The sequence below is a fragment of the Misgurnus anguillicaudatus genome, chromosome 13, assembly GCF_027580225.2.
Source record: "Misgurnus anguillicaudatus chromosome 13, ASM2758022v2, whole genome shotgun sequence".
In the NCBI taxonomy this organism is placed as follows: Eukaryota; Metazoa; Chordata; class Actinopteri; order Cypriniformes; family Cobitidae; genus Misgurnus; species Misgurnus anguillicaudatus.
The window spans coordinates 26,296,494-26,310,428 of NC_073349.2; the positions used below are offsets into that span (position 1 = coordinate 26,296,494).

General features: G+C 38.1%; 2 protein-coding genes across 8 annotated transcripts; one reads left to right on the forward strand and one right to left on the reverse strand.

Annotated features, from left to right (window-relative positions):
• Positions 1 to 1,442: 1,442 nt before the first annotated feature.
• Positions 1,443 to 8,059, reverse strand: cbx5 (chromobox homolog 5 (HP1 alpha homolog, Drosophila)). Of its 2 annotated transcripts, none has more exons than XM_055188056.2 (5): positions 7,878 to 8,059; positions 6,400 to 6,615; positions 6,061 to 6,298; positions 4,426 to 4,526; positions 1,443 to 3,063 (listed from the first exon to the last, which is right to left on the reverse strand). In XM_055188056.2, exons 1-5 carry the CDS (start codon positions 7,973 to 7,975, stop codon positions 2,922 to 2,924), a joined length of 795 nt encoding a protein of 264 aa, XP_055044031.1. In that variant the 5' UTR covers positions 7,976 to 8,059; the 3' UTR covers positions 1,443 to 2,921. The 2 variants fall into 2 exon arrangements, with proteins under 2 accessions (XP_055044031.1, XP_073731580.1); XM_073875479.1 differs by lacking the exon at positions 7,878 to 8,059 and adding an exon at positions 6,707 to 6,785.
• A 352-nt stretch (positions 8,060 to 8,411) lies between these two features.
• hnrnpa1b (heterogeneous nuclear ribonucleoprotein A1b) lies at positions 8,412 to 12,183 on the forward strand. Of its 6 annotated transcripts, none has more exons than XR_008639578.2 (12): positions 8,412 to 8,568; positions 9,038 to 9,157; positions 9,262 to 9,408; positions 9,496 to 9,706; positions 9,789 to 9,881; positions 9,963 to 10,100; positions 10,180 to 10,248; positions 10,327 to 10,500; positions 10,590 to 10,736; positions 10,821 to 10,900; positions 11,972 to 12,034; positions 12,105 to 12,183. XR_008639578.2 is itself a non-coding variant. In XM_055188051.2 (11 exons), the coding sequence occupies exons 1-10, from the start codon at positions 8,557 to 8,559 to the stop codon at positions 10,889 to 10,891; spliced, it is 1,182 nt and encodes a 393-aa protein (XP_055044026.2). In that variant the 5' UTR covers positions 8,412 to 8,556; the 3' UTR covers positions 10,892 to 10,900; positions 11,091 to 11,376. The 6 variants fall into 6 exon arrangements, 4 of the variants coding, with proteins under 4 accessions (XP_055044026.2, XP_055044029.2, XP_055044028.2 ...); XR_008639579.2 differs by having other exon boundaries at positions 10,590 to 10,733; XM_055188051.2 differs by lacking the exons at positions 11,972 to 12,034; positions 12,105 to 12,183 and adding an exon at positions 11,091 to 11,376.
• The last annotated feature ends 1,752 nt before the right edge of the window (positions 12,184 to 13,935 follow it).

Consider the following 13,935-nt stretch of genomic DNA (forward strand, 5'->3'; position numbering starts at 1 on the left):
CGCTTGGTTACAAACATTGCTCAAAATAACTCATGTTCCTTGTTTAAAACTATTTAGTATTAGACATTAAAAATAAATTCTTACATTAAGAGTAAATCCTTTAAACAGATCCTAAACGCCAACATAATCAAGTCAGACATTAAGTAGTACGAGCTGCCTCCTTAAAGGGACAGTTCATCCAAAAATAAAAATTCTGTAATTTTCTCAGCTTCAAATTGTTTTAAACCCGTTTAAATTTCGTTGTTCTGAGGAACACAAAGATATTTTTAATCAAGCAAGAAGCAGGAGCACCATTGACTTCCATATAGTTGGACAAAAATACTATGGAAGTCAATGGTGCTTTAAAACCGTTTGGTTCCAAACACTGCTCAAAATATCTTGTGTTCCACATTTAAAACAATTTGGTATTATACATTAAAAAATAAATTCTTACATTAAGCGTAAATCCTTTAAACAGATCCTAAACGCCAAGATAATCAAGTCAGACATTAAGTAGATACGAGCTGCCACCTTAAAGGGATAGTTCAAACAAAAATGAAAATTCTGTAATTTTCTCAGCTTCAAATTGTTTTAAACCCGTTTAAATTTCGTTGTTCTGAGGAACACAAAGATATTTTTAATCAAGCAAAAAGCAGGAGCACCATTGACTTCCATATAGTAGGATAAAAATAAATACTATGGAAGTCAATGGTGCTTCAAAACTGCTTGGTTACAAACACTGCTCAAAATAACTTGTGTTCCACGTTTAATACAATTTGGTAGTAGACAATAAAAATAAATTCTTACATTAAGAGTAAATCCTTTAAACAGATCCTAAACGCACACATAATCAAGTCAGACATGTATTATACATGCCTCCTTAAAGGGATAGGAATAATTTATTCAGCCTCAAGTTGTATCAAACTTGTTTAAATTTGGTTGTTCTGCCGAACACAAAGATACTTGTAAACAAGCAAGAAGCAGGAGCACCATTGACTTCCATATAGTAGGACAAAAATACTATGGAAGTCAATGGTGCTTCAAAACCGCTTCAAACATTGCGCAAAACATCTTTTGTCCAGCAGCAAAAAATGTAAACAGATTGAGGGTGAATAAATGATAACAGAATTTTTGGGTGAACTATCCCTTTAAGATACAAGTGAAGTTAAATGCTGTAAAATGCTATCAGGTTAAAAACAAGTTATTTGCATATAAGCCAATTCTTGCACTTGTAATTTGGATATAATAGCGGATAAAGTACACGCACTTAATGAAATCTAATTTTTCTAGATTACTATCAGATTTATGATTATTATGACGCATTTTGTGTGTAATAATTTTTCTGAAGAGGATGATGATAGCTCCATTATGACATCTGCTGGTAAACATGAGTAATGCTTTTCATGTTTTCTAAAGAGCTATGGTGGATGAATTTTTGCATCTTTCAGAGTGAAACAATCTCATACAGTTAGGATGAAGTTTATTTCTCACGTGACTAAGAGTCAAAGATCCAGGATTTTCCATAAAATTTCCAACAATTGGTGTTGAAAACTATGTTTTACTACAATTTGGTACAAGACATAAAAAGGCTGTGCACTTAACAGTATAAGACATCTAATGATGCACGTATTAAAAACAACTACTAGAACAGAGTAATCTTTAAATGATCATGGCAGGGAAGGTCCTTTTGTAATACAACAAAAACCATATCACCCCTAAAAAAAAAAAAACCTTTTCATCCTCGTTTTTAAAACTTTTTCCCTTTACAACAATTCCATCTCATTTAATGAAACTAGAGAATAACCAAATCAAAAACTGTTAAAGAGGATTGTATCCATACATAAACTATTTCCCCTTTGAAAATAATACATGGCCAGTCCTGTAGACTCATCTAATGTATCTTCGATCCAGTGGTTTAACAATGAAAACAAAACAACTACTAAAAACAAACCTCTAGTGTGGTCACATAACCTTGATAAACAGCATTTTATTGATTCAACTCTAGGTTCAAATTAAAAACCCGACATATGGTGAAACTATCAGACGGTTTTGTTTCATGGGCGATGGTGGGAATGTGTTCACCGAATCAGCCACAAGAGGGGGTGTGCTGTCAGACTAGAAAACAAATGTGTTTAACAAGTGTGAAAAACAGGTAAAAAAAAACATCTCCCATTTCACACTTGCATAAGAACGATTGTCTGTCCTTCTTGGTAAGCAATACTGATTAGTTAAAAAGGTAGGCTTAAAAAGCCAATATTGAAACTAGGAATGTTGTTGTTGTTGTTAGATTCACATGTTAGAGGAATCATTTAACTGATACCGATGAGTGATCAGATCTATGCATTTTAATCAAGTAACTGTACATTGAATTCTGCTTTAATGTAAGTTTATAAGCAAACAAGGACATAATTTTGGCCCAGATAAAACATTATTAGCTTAGTTTGAAAATAACTTTACAACCAAGCAGAAAAGGGAGATAGAAAGAAGAAAAAACATGGACTGGGATGCTGCTTTCCATCCAGGGTTATAGATGTAAAACTGATAGATTCAGTCATGTCGAGCAATACTACAAAATCAAGTTAAAACTTTGCCGTGTACGGGTTGCACATCTATACTAGCACACAACACATCATAAGAACATTGTTGTAGGGGCACAAATACACAAATCATGTCAAAACAGAAGGAAGATCAGAGAGAATAAGAAAAATATCACATTCCACCATTATTCTCTGCGACCTTTCGAAGATGCCTTGAGAATGGTGAGATGTTTTTCATGAAGGTTGGACGGAGGCCGTCATGATGGGCAGTAACCTCCTTCACTAGCTGGCCGTTCCTCTTTCAAATGGTCCGTTAAAAGTTGGCTAAAAGAGTGTCGCTGGTGCGACACAGGGGACGAAGTTAGGAGGACTTAGTTTCTCCCTGCCTCCTCCCCCCCGGGTCCTTTAAACCGCTGCGGCACTCTTCTCCTTCTTCTCACCATCTTCGTGCCAAGTCAGACGCTCCTCGTAAAAGGCGATGACGATCTGCGGGCACTTGTGATTGGCTTCTTTTGCAAGCACAAGGTCTGCCTCATCCGAGTCTTTCCTGTGATGAAACATTGGCAGAAAAAGATTTTAAGGAGGAAGGGTAACGGGTGTCAACAAGTGCAGAATAAAAACAAAAGTATATTGATTGGGGGGACATTAGGGAGTCTCACACAGGGCAGGCATGTAAATGTGAGGGGGCTCAAGACAAAGAGACATGAATAGGGCAGTTTGCAGCTTATCAGACATGAGACAAAAGACGGGGGTCTCCAACCTTTTGTGAGCAATGGATAAAACAATTTGGAAGGATACATTTTTTAGATAGTCCATTTGGAAGCTTTTTTGTTTTTACCTATTGATGTTTTATCATCGTTTAAAAATGTAAACATACATCAGGGTTCCCACAACTTTGTTAACTTCAAATTTAAGGACTTTCCTGGTCCAATACCCTCAAATTCAAGGACTAGATGTGGGGACACATTTCAAGTGAGAGCAAGGTTACATCGTGTTACCTTTTAAGATACATTGTTACAGTTCCCTATTGAGGGAACTCGCGCTGTGTCACTGCGGTGACACTTTGGGGATGCCTCCAGTGGTAAGTGCGTCTGAATGTGTATATCAAATTCAACCAATGGTTAGGCTTAACGACAAAAACAGGGTGACGCGGAAGGCAAGACGTTTATCGCTATCTGCAATACTGGCAAAGATGGCGTTACAGGGATGTAGGAAGTATGGCAAGGGAGATGCAGCGTCTCGTTCCCTTCTCATACGTAACCCGAGACGTTTTCATGTGTCAAACACAACTATGCAAAAAGCATTTTGTATGAATCAACATTTGCATACATAAGATATAAGCATTTAAAGCAAACATTTTAGCACATGTGCTTAAAAAGTCTAGAATTTTTATGATATTATCCTACACTACACAGGGAATAATATGGATTTTTTTCCTGAAAACTTCTTGCATAAAATAGATTCAAGCACTTTCAATGACCTGTATCTATGCATGTATATTTTCACAAACTTCCAGGGGCCTTGAATTTTTTCCACAAACTTTCAAGGATTTCAAGGACCTGTGAGGCTATTAATAGAATGTGTTTTGTAGGGCAACTCACACACTAAATAGATTAAAGGGGCGGTCACACAAACTTTGAGCAAGCAATTATGCAAATGTGGGTGGGGAGCGCTTTGCCAATTTTTGCTTTTCAATAGAGAGAGAGAGGTGACGCCATGACGTACCATTTTATCAACTAGTCACATGTCTCCGCGTAATACAAACACGCAGGTCAGAGTTCACCAGACTTGAACTTTGGTGTGCCTCAAAATATCTCTGCACGAGCTACCATTTCCGGTCTGATGCATTCACATGGATAAATGGAAGTTATAATGTGTTGTGTAAAAATTGCCAAAACCAAGTACTTACCATTTCATGAGGAACATTAGGTCTCCACAGGAGTCTGTTGCTCCGATAATCTTCTCTGGCTCTAGACCTCGCTCGAATCCTCTTGCTACAAGAATCTCATCCTAAAGGAACAAAGATGATGCTCAAAAACTGCGGCATAACTCCGGCTATGTTTACACGACAATAAACTGAAAAGGTTTTCCTTTGCGCTGCTGAAAGTTATGTACACAAGATAATGTTGTCAAAAAGATACGCAAATTACACATAGCAGCCGATGCTAATTTGTACCGTACTTTCCGAACTATAAGCTGCACTGGAGAAGAACAGACATTTAATCTGGAAAGGCAAGTTATTCAACTAAACAATAGCAGACAGAACAGCAGGCTGAATAGATGTCTGTACGTTAAAAGTAATATTATCAGTTATTTAAACTATAAACCATAGCATCCAGACCTTACCTGGAAGGTTGAATAGGCTAAATTAACCGAACAAGCCAACTAGCGTGAAGTTTGCATACTTGTAATTCCACATCACTGAATCCATTGAATTATATAAATACAGAAGCAGCATATGGCAGACTCTCACGGCTGTAGACGATAATGATGTCTCTTGCCTCATAAATGTCAAAATTAATTCATACGGACTTACAAGGCGCACCTGACTGTAAGACGCAGCACCAGCCAAGTTATGAAAAAAAACGCGGCTTATAGACCAAAAAATACGGTAAAGAAACACTCTGCAAACATATGCATTCGTTTACAGAGCGACAAATACAAAAAAAGCTGTTTTTTTAGATGTACAATGAGATAGATTTATCAATACTAGTGACGCTGGAGTATTAAAGGGTACATTTCACAAGACTTTTTTTAAGATGTCAAATAAATCTTTGGTGTCCCCCAGAGTACATATGTGAAGTTTTAGCTCAAAATAGCCCACAGATAACTGATTACAGCATGTTAAAACTGGCACTTTGTAGGTGCGAACAACTATGTGCAGTTTTTGGGTGTGTCCTTTAAAATGCAAATGAGCTGATGAAATGCAAACACTGATACTCCATGATGGTGGTTTGTTGAAATTGAAACTTAATTGTGCTGTAAATTATTTTCTCTCTCACTCTTTTTCTGCACTAAATGGCAGTGCTATGGTTGGATAGTTGCAGATTAAGGGGCTGTGTGTTATTATAATAAGATCCCCTTCTGACATCACAAGGAGAGCAACATTTCAATGACCTATTTTCAAATGCTTGCACAGAATGGTTTGCCAAAACTAAGTTACTGGGTTGATCTTTTTCACATTTTCTAAGTTTAAACAAGCAATTCGGACCCAATTGTAGCACTTAAACACGGAACAAGTCACATTTTCATGAAACGTCCCCTTTAGGGAATAACTTTGTAAACTTTTTTGGCAGCAAAAACCCAGTCCTATAGGCCACCATTGTTTTGGTTTTACTTGTACTGGCGCATAACAGTAGATCGAATTACCACGTGCCTTCATTATCACGGATTTGCGGTTACGTAGTTTGCATGAAGATGACTAGGCATTGTTTGAAAAAACTTGCATTTGGAACCCGTGTTCAAAAGTTTGCTTTTTCAGGCCCCCAAAACCTTCGTAAATGTAACTAAACAAACCCAACATAGACAGTTAGGCAAGCGTTACCTCTTTCTTCTTCTTGGGTTTGCTACCACTGCCGTTCTCCTCCTCTGAGTTTTTCCTCTTGCTGGTGCTGCTACTGCTGCTGCTGCTGCTGTCTTTGGACCGGGCTGCAGAAGAGCCGGTGGTGGGGGTCTTACTGGTGGGCGTGCTCCCACTGCTTCCCTTTTTGTACGTCTTCATAAACTCAGAAATAAGCTCAGGACAATCCAGGTTTTTTTCTGGTTCCCACGTGTTGTGTTTGTCTGCAGAGTGATGCATGAAAAAAGTATTACTATTTCCTCATATCGTAAGATGCAGACAAACATTAAGCAATAAATACTGAGAGGGGAAATGTTGACTTACTCTGTAAAGCCTTTCCACTTAAGGAAATATTCAACACGACCCTTCACGACTCTCCTGTCCAAAACCTTCTCCACCACATACTCTTCCTCTTCTGAGGAGGCAGAACCCTCATCTTCACGGTTCTGGGTCTTCTTTCCCATGTCTGTTTTTGAACCTTTACTTTTGTGTAAGCAACAGTGGCTGTCTGCTTGCCGGCTCACGGAGAAAACTGTCCAACTGAAAGAGTTTAAGGAATTGAATTAAGTATTAGAGCTATACGCGAGTTTAATGAAAATTATGTTGATATATATAAATTTTTTGCACTCACTTCTGTTTTAGATTTTAGGCTGTGAGCTCAGGACAAAGATGATCTTAGGGTTTAAGCGTTCAAACACAACTTCCTAAGTAAACAAAGTTCAAAGTGAATTTAATGCAACATATGTTTGCAGGAAAAATATGCATGACTTCAATTGCATCTCTTCATTCATAATTTTACACATTAAAATTTCAACACATTTGAGTTTCAAAAACTGCAAAAAGGTTTAAACACATAATCATAATGGATGCTGAATACAAGGGATCAGACAGAAACAGCCAAAAGCATGCTGCATACAACATTGCATGCAGTGTAAAAAACGAATAATAATCTTGGAACTCATACTTGCCATGCACCTCGTTTTAACATTAATTTACAACGTCAAACATTTAATTTAACCTTGTACTATAAATAAAACAACACAGCCATTGTTTTTTTTATCATCTCAGATACCAGCACAGGATCAAGCATGCAAGGACAAACAATTATAAAATATTACACATAATGACCATATTTTCAAGTTTCAACAAAAGAATAAACTGTATCATCTCGCCAAATGTGACTTTGTATCAAATAAACAAAACACTTCCTCTAAAATTGGTAACATGAATCACGCAGTTTACAGACTGAAAAATGTAGTGTTAGCATCACTGCTAACATTTGGGCTAACGTTAAACAAACCATTAACGTTACGGACTGCTACCGCTAACCCCAGTAAATCCCACTAACTTATAGATGTGCAACTAAAAACCCACTATTGAACATCACATGTGTGAGAAATGATTCAGTACGTTTTGGTGATCGAGTATACCGATCGACAAAACCGTTCAACGAGTCAATGCTTGCAAAAAAACAATGCACAAGGCTCACTGAAGCCATGCTGTATATGATTGCAAAATAAGTTACGTTAATTACTTTACATTCTCGAATAATTTTACATGTAGCGTAGGAACACTACAAACACGTGCTTTAACGCCCATTTAAGCATTCATTCCAATGTTATCGTCGTGTGCGCGCGCTAACACATTGAACCTCTGCTTAGCAACACAACGGGCCGCGCTGATTTTTACCTGAATATAATAGCTTTAAATACAAATGCGGGCAACTTAAATACCTTACAAAGGAATTCGTGACTTATAATCATATCGTCTTACATTTATTAGGATGGATATTTTATACTTACTAAGAGGTTTCGGGTGTTTTTCTGTTCGTGCTGGATAATGGGGCCGCGGCGGTGGCGTCTCCTTGCACACAGGAGTTTGCTGTGTCTCGCGCACGCATCCGTCCACTGGCCTGTGCAGCCAATCAGCGCGCGTTTAGCACGATGCGCTCTCGCGCCAAAATGTCCTAGCACATACAATGGGATGCGCACGCGCCATTTAAACGGTACCAAAAATGTTTAGTGTGTGCTATAAATTGTATTATTAGCGTATTTTTAATATAAAAAACATTTAGGCATTGATTACATGTAGACACTTTTTAAATATTTTTAAATATGTAAATGAGATTAAGAAAACGTACACTTTAGTAAATAATTGTATTTTTTACATTTTATAAAATATTTTCTTTCATTTCTAAACCAGTGAAAAATATTTGCAACCTACATTGATACAATAACGTAAGTTCACTGGTAAACCCCTGCGGAGTCGTCCAATTGGCTGTTTGAGATATTGACTTGATTCTAAACCAATCAGACGTTCGCATCGCTCCTAACAAAGGCGTTCGCGGGAAATGAAAACCAATCATCCTGTCCAGTAGGCGGGCACTATGTTTACATAACCTATTTATGGTATCAACCCCCTCTCCACTGTGTCTCTCACCGACAAGCGTGTGGCGCAGCACGGAGAGAAATAGTCGGTAGGATGTCTAAGGAGGTAAGTTGTTTTAGAAATATGATTTTTTAAGGTTTTGTAGCAATAGCGGTGGTTGGGTCAATGCGAATTTCTGTGCGTGTTTTATCAAATTCAGGCCACGATTGTTGTTCTTTGTTAACGCTGATAACGTGCACAGGCCGCCATTTTACATTCTGTAGCTACATATAACGTTACGTCTTGTAGCTAAATGTGTTACCTGAGTCCTAGTCTGCCGTATGTTATCTTGCACATGATGGTCAACACATTGATGATGAATTGCATAGAATTGCATTAAAAAATGTTTTTCGGCATGCAACGATTGTTTTGTAGGCCACATGGCCTGGTACCAACATGGCGGAGGTTTCGCTTACCCTCCCCCTCAATAGAATAAGCCGAATGAAAATCACAAGATTTTAAGCATTTTTAGGATTTTTGCAACTGATGCATTTAGAGTAATTTAATCCTACAAAACTATTATGGGATTTTTCAGGGCCCACCACGCGAGCCAGAGCAGCTTCGGAAGCTCTTCATTGGAGGGCTCAGTTTTGAAACCACAGACGATAGTTTGCGGGCGCATTTTGAACAATGGGGCACCTTAACAGATTGTGTGGTAAGTTTTGCATTGTACCTTAATTTTAAGGCATTTGCTTATTTCTAGTACATGGTCACTAACATATGTTTAAAGTGTTTAAAAAGGCAATGTGTACTTTACAGGTGATGAAGGATCCAAACACCAAACGTTCCAGAGGTTTTGGGTTTGTCACCTATTCCAATGTAACTGAGGTTGATGACGCTATGGAGGCACGCCCACACAAAGTCGACGGTAGGCTTGTGGAGCCCAAGCGAGCGGTGTCCCGGGAGGTTAGTTTTGCCCATCTCTTCAAATCCCATTTATAGGTTTGTGTGAATGTAAACGCTAATTGCATGTTCCATCAATTTTTTTTTTAGGACTCCAACAAACCGTTTGCTCACGCAACAGTAAAAAAGATCTTCGTTGGTGGTATCAAAGATGATACAGAAGAGGACCATCTTCGTGACTACTTCACTGACTTTGGCAAAATCGATGCCATTGAGATCATGGTTGACCACAAGACTGGCAACAAAAGAGGCTTCGCCTTTGTGACGTTCGACGATCATGACGCGGTTGATCGCATCGTCAGTAAGTGCTTTTCTGGAGTCCCATTTGTAGTTTTTATTATTGGCATTCAGCAATTTTAACACTGGCCCTTTTTCCTCCTCAGTTCAAAAATACCACACTGTGAATGGGCATAACTGTGAAGTCAGGAAAGCTCTGTCTAAACAAGAAATGCAGAACACCGGAATGAACATGAGAGGTGACTTATTTGTTTGTTTATCTTCCTAAAACGTTAATGCTTTCCTGAAAATGCATTCAAACAATTTTTTACTTTTTTTAGGTCGTGGAGGTGGCGGCGGAGGTGGTGGTGGTGGCGGCAACTTTGGTAGATATGGCAATAATGGCGGTGGTGGCGGCGGCTACAACAATGACTTTGGCGGTTCTGGAGGTGGTAGAGATGGATACTTTGGTGGACGAGGTACGTGTCCAAGTAAAATAATTAGTTCCATATTTATGCAATAAAGTGCTTCCGACTCATCTTTGCATTCTTGCCTCAGGAGGCAGAGGAGGTGGCGGCGGTGGAGGTTATGGAGGTGGCGACTGCTATAACAACAATGGATTTGGTGGTAAGTATGGAGTTTATTTTTTTTACAAACCATTAGTATTTTCTTATCCAGACACTTACGATTTTCTGTAATGTCCAGGTGGTTATGGTGGAGGAGGCGGTGGTGGTCCTGGCAATTATGGTGGTAACCGTGGATATGGCGGCGGTGGCGGAGGAGGTTATGGCAACCAGGGTGGTGGATACGGTGGTGGCGGCGGCGGCAACTTCAATGATTACAACAACGGCAATGGAAACTTTGGCGGAGGCGGTGGTGGTAAGTAGTTTTTAAACTCATTCTGGTTGTTAACTGACCATAAAAGATGGTCAACCTATAATAATGGTATGTATTTGGCAAATGTACAGGCAACTTTGGCGGCGGCTCTGGTGGTGGAGGTGGCGGCAACTACAATGACTTCGGCAGCTACAACAACCAGCAGTCCAACTACGGCCCCATGAAAGGGAACTTTGGAGGCGGAGGCGGTGGTGGAAGGAGCAGTGGCCCATATGGTGGTAAGTTACCTGTGTTTTGGACACATTACCCTTTTTGTCATGTCAATCATTCATAAACTTTATGAGTGGGTTCTTCTGTCTTAGGTGGCTACGGTGGTGGTGGCGGCGGCTCAGGAGGTGGATATGGAGGTGGCTCAGGAGGCAGACGGTTTTAAGTTCAAAAGGTTAGTATCTTATTCCACTGTCTGCCTTGAATATAGACTTGTAGATGACTTCGTAGTATGTAGGGTAAAAATGGCAATCAGTAAGTCATGGACTCGATCCTCTTTTCTCTTCGCTAAAATGTATATGTGGTGTAGAAACCACCCTCAGGTAGTGTGCAGTTTAACATTTGTTGTTCATATTGTTCAACAGGACTGAGTGCTTTAGGAGAGGAGAGAGGTGACAGGGCAGATGCAGGTTTACATCCTAGATCTGCTCAGCCAAACAGGTGTGGCAGGTTACAACTGCCACCAGAAGAGGTGTACAGTAGTGCTATCATGTGTGGGACGTCATGAATTGTCATCATGCAGACTTGTTTTATATATTGTCTATGGAAAAGCATTCCAATGAGGTTTTATGTAGATTTACTTTGCAGTTATGGATTTGATTTATGTAACCAATCAAGGTGAAATAAAACATCCTTTTTGTTTTTTAAAAAGCTTGCTGTTTTAGTCATTTGGGTTTCTGGGGTTATAGTGGAGTCAATTATGGGCTATACAGTAGATTATTTAACGTTTATCTAATTGAAACATGCACTCCCTAAAGTACAAACTTGGGAGAAATTTAATGTTAAAACTAGTTTAAAGCCCAAACAAAACTTTAGAAGTCAAGACATGGTAAATCGAATGTGTGCAAAAAAAAAGATGGTTGCAAGGGTAGCGTACGTAAGGCTGCAAAGCAGTGTAGCCATTGGAAAGGAGCTGAGGGAGTAGCAAGATCATCGCCCTGTGACGAAGCAGAGAACAGGGAGGGCAGGGCGCCACACAAAGACTAGCAGAGACAGCAACTACCAAATGGCTTAAATAACTTCTGTAGGTAAGAACAGACTTCTCAATTACCGCTGGTAACTGTAAAACATAACATTTATTTGGCAAAAGCTGTACAGTAACTGAACTTCCCATTCAGTGTTGTGATTGGAGGAGTAACTGCAGTTAGCATAGTCCTTTGGTGCAGAACATTTGTCACATTTAAACTTAAAATGCATGCCCATTTGTTTGTGGTGTTAAGCTAACGCATCTGGCTTTCTCATTTAGGATCTGAGTGGAAGTCTCTAAACTGGAAAGACATGCCAGTCTAAAATGGTGCAATGATAAAAGGTACAGTGATCTTTCTCAGTGTAATTTTTATATTAAAACCACCTCTAATCTCTTATTCCTCTTTTTCTAGGACCAAGATGCAGCTGTGCAAAGGATTTATTTTATTACGTTTTTAACTTTTTTACCAATAAATCTTTTTAATACTATAAGTGATGTGGTGTCTTATGTCAACATGTTCTGCTGCAGCAAGTCTTTGTACACACTGCATTATATGCACAACAATGTACAGAAATGTTTGGAAACACATGGTCTACATCTGATACAAGAACATTGCCACTGTTGAACCTTTTAAGTGTTAAGAGACCACAAACCAGTGTTTGAATTAAAAAGATCTGTCTGGGGAGAGGAACAATACATATTAATGTATTATTTCCCAGACTTTCCTCTAATTTAAAGTTAGGGTGATTTTGCGTAGGTTTACTGGCACTAGTCTTTAACATCAAATCTATGGACAAAGATTGTAAATAATCTTGATGTACACCCTTAAAGCTTCACATTGACTTAAAAAATCTGTTAACACCCAAAAAACTGTTAGTGGTGGAAAAAAGGTTCTTAAGAATATAAAAAGGTACAAAATGGTTCTAAGTACCTTTGAGTACATGGTTCTCTAAGGAGCCAAAAGAACCTTCTGAGGACCTTACGTTTTATGTGTCTATCAAAATTCCAATTCTTAATTTAAGAAGACTAATTAATTCCAGAATGAGACTTAAATCTCAAGGTTCCCACAGGTCATGGAATTTCAAAATATCTAACCCAGACATTAACATTCAGGGAAGTTTTTATAAGTAAATGAATATTAGGAATTTTGTTTGTCGCTTTAAATTTTAGTTTGCATTTATCAAGATGTAATTCGCTTGTTAAAATGTAATTTGCATCTCAAACAGATCATGAAAATTCAGCTGTTTAGCCAGGAAAAGTTAGGAAATTTGACATTTGGCTTCAAGCCGGAACCCTGGAGTCTGCGAAAACCCAAAGAAAACACAATTTTTATGGTTTGTAAGAACATGCCAACTGTATTAGTTTGAGGCTTTTATATTTAAGCAGGGTTTGTGAATTGTATACTTGATATTTAGCTTTGAAATAACTGGATGTGAATTGTTAAAACCCACTATTCCTTCCTTTTACATACTAACTTAACCTTTTATTCAGAGGTGTAAAGGATTCAAGTATTTTTACTTTAATCAAGAATCTGTACTTTATCAGAGTGTTTAACTTTTCCAAATTCTAAAGCATGGGTCTTCAACAGGGGTCTGGTGTGATATTACCGGGGGTCCTCCAAATATTTTTTAAATGTAAAATAATTTTAAAAAAAAGAAAATGCATTGATAAGCTATAATAACAAAAAAACTTAAATGAGGTTGAAAAATAAAGAGCATAATGTACCCATGATAAACTCTTATTTAACTGAATTAAAAGTTATTTACACTACTAATAATGATTTTCAAGAAAAAACATTCTTAGTATTTTTTTCTTGTTTTCAGCAAAAACATCCAAAAATTCCCAGATCAAGATGGTTTTTCCCGATGAGCAAAACGCCCCAAGAAAATCAGTCCAGTTCTAGACCAAAAATATAAAATCTAAGTAATTTTGTGCATAAAACAAACCAAAAAAATCTGCCAATGGGGTAATGTTCTTGAATTTAGTGTTTAAGAAAAATGTTCAAGATTTTTTTTGCTTACCCCATTGGCAGATTATTTTGCTTGTTTTATGCACAAAATCCCCCAAATTTGATAATTTTGGTCTAAAAACTAGACTTACTTTCTTGGGTAGTTTCGCTCATCAAGAAAAAGCATCCCAATCCAAGAATTTTTAGATATTTTTACTGAAAACAAGACAAAAACACCAAGACACCTTCCTCTTGAAAATCATTTTTTGCAGTGTAGTAAGCAACATTTTTTTTT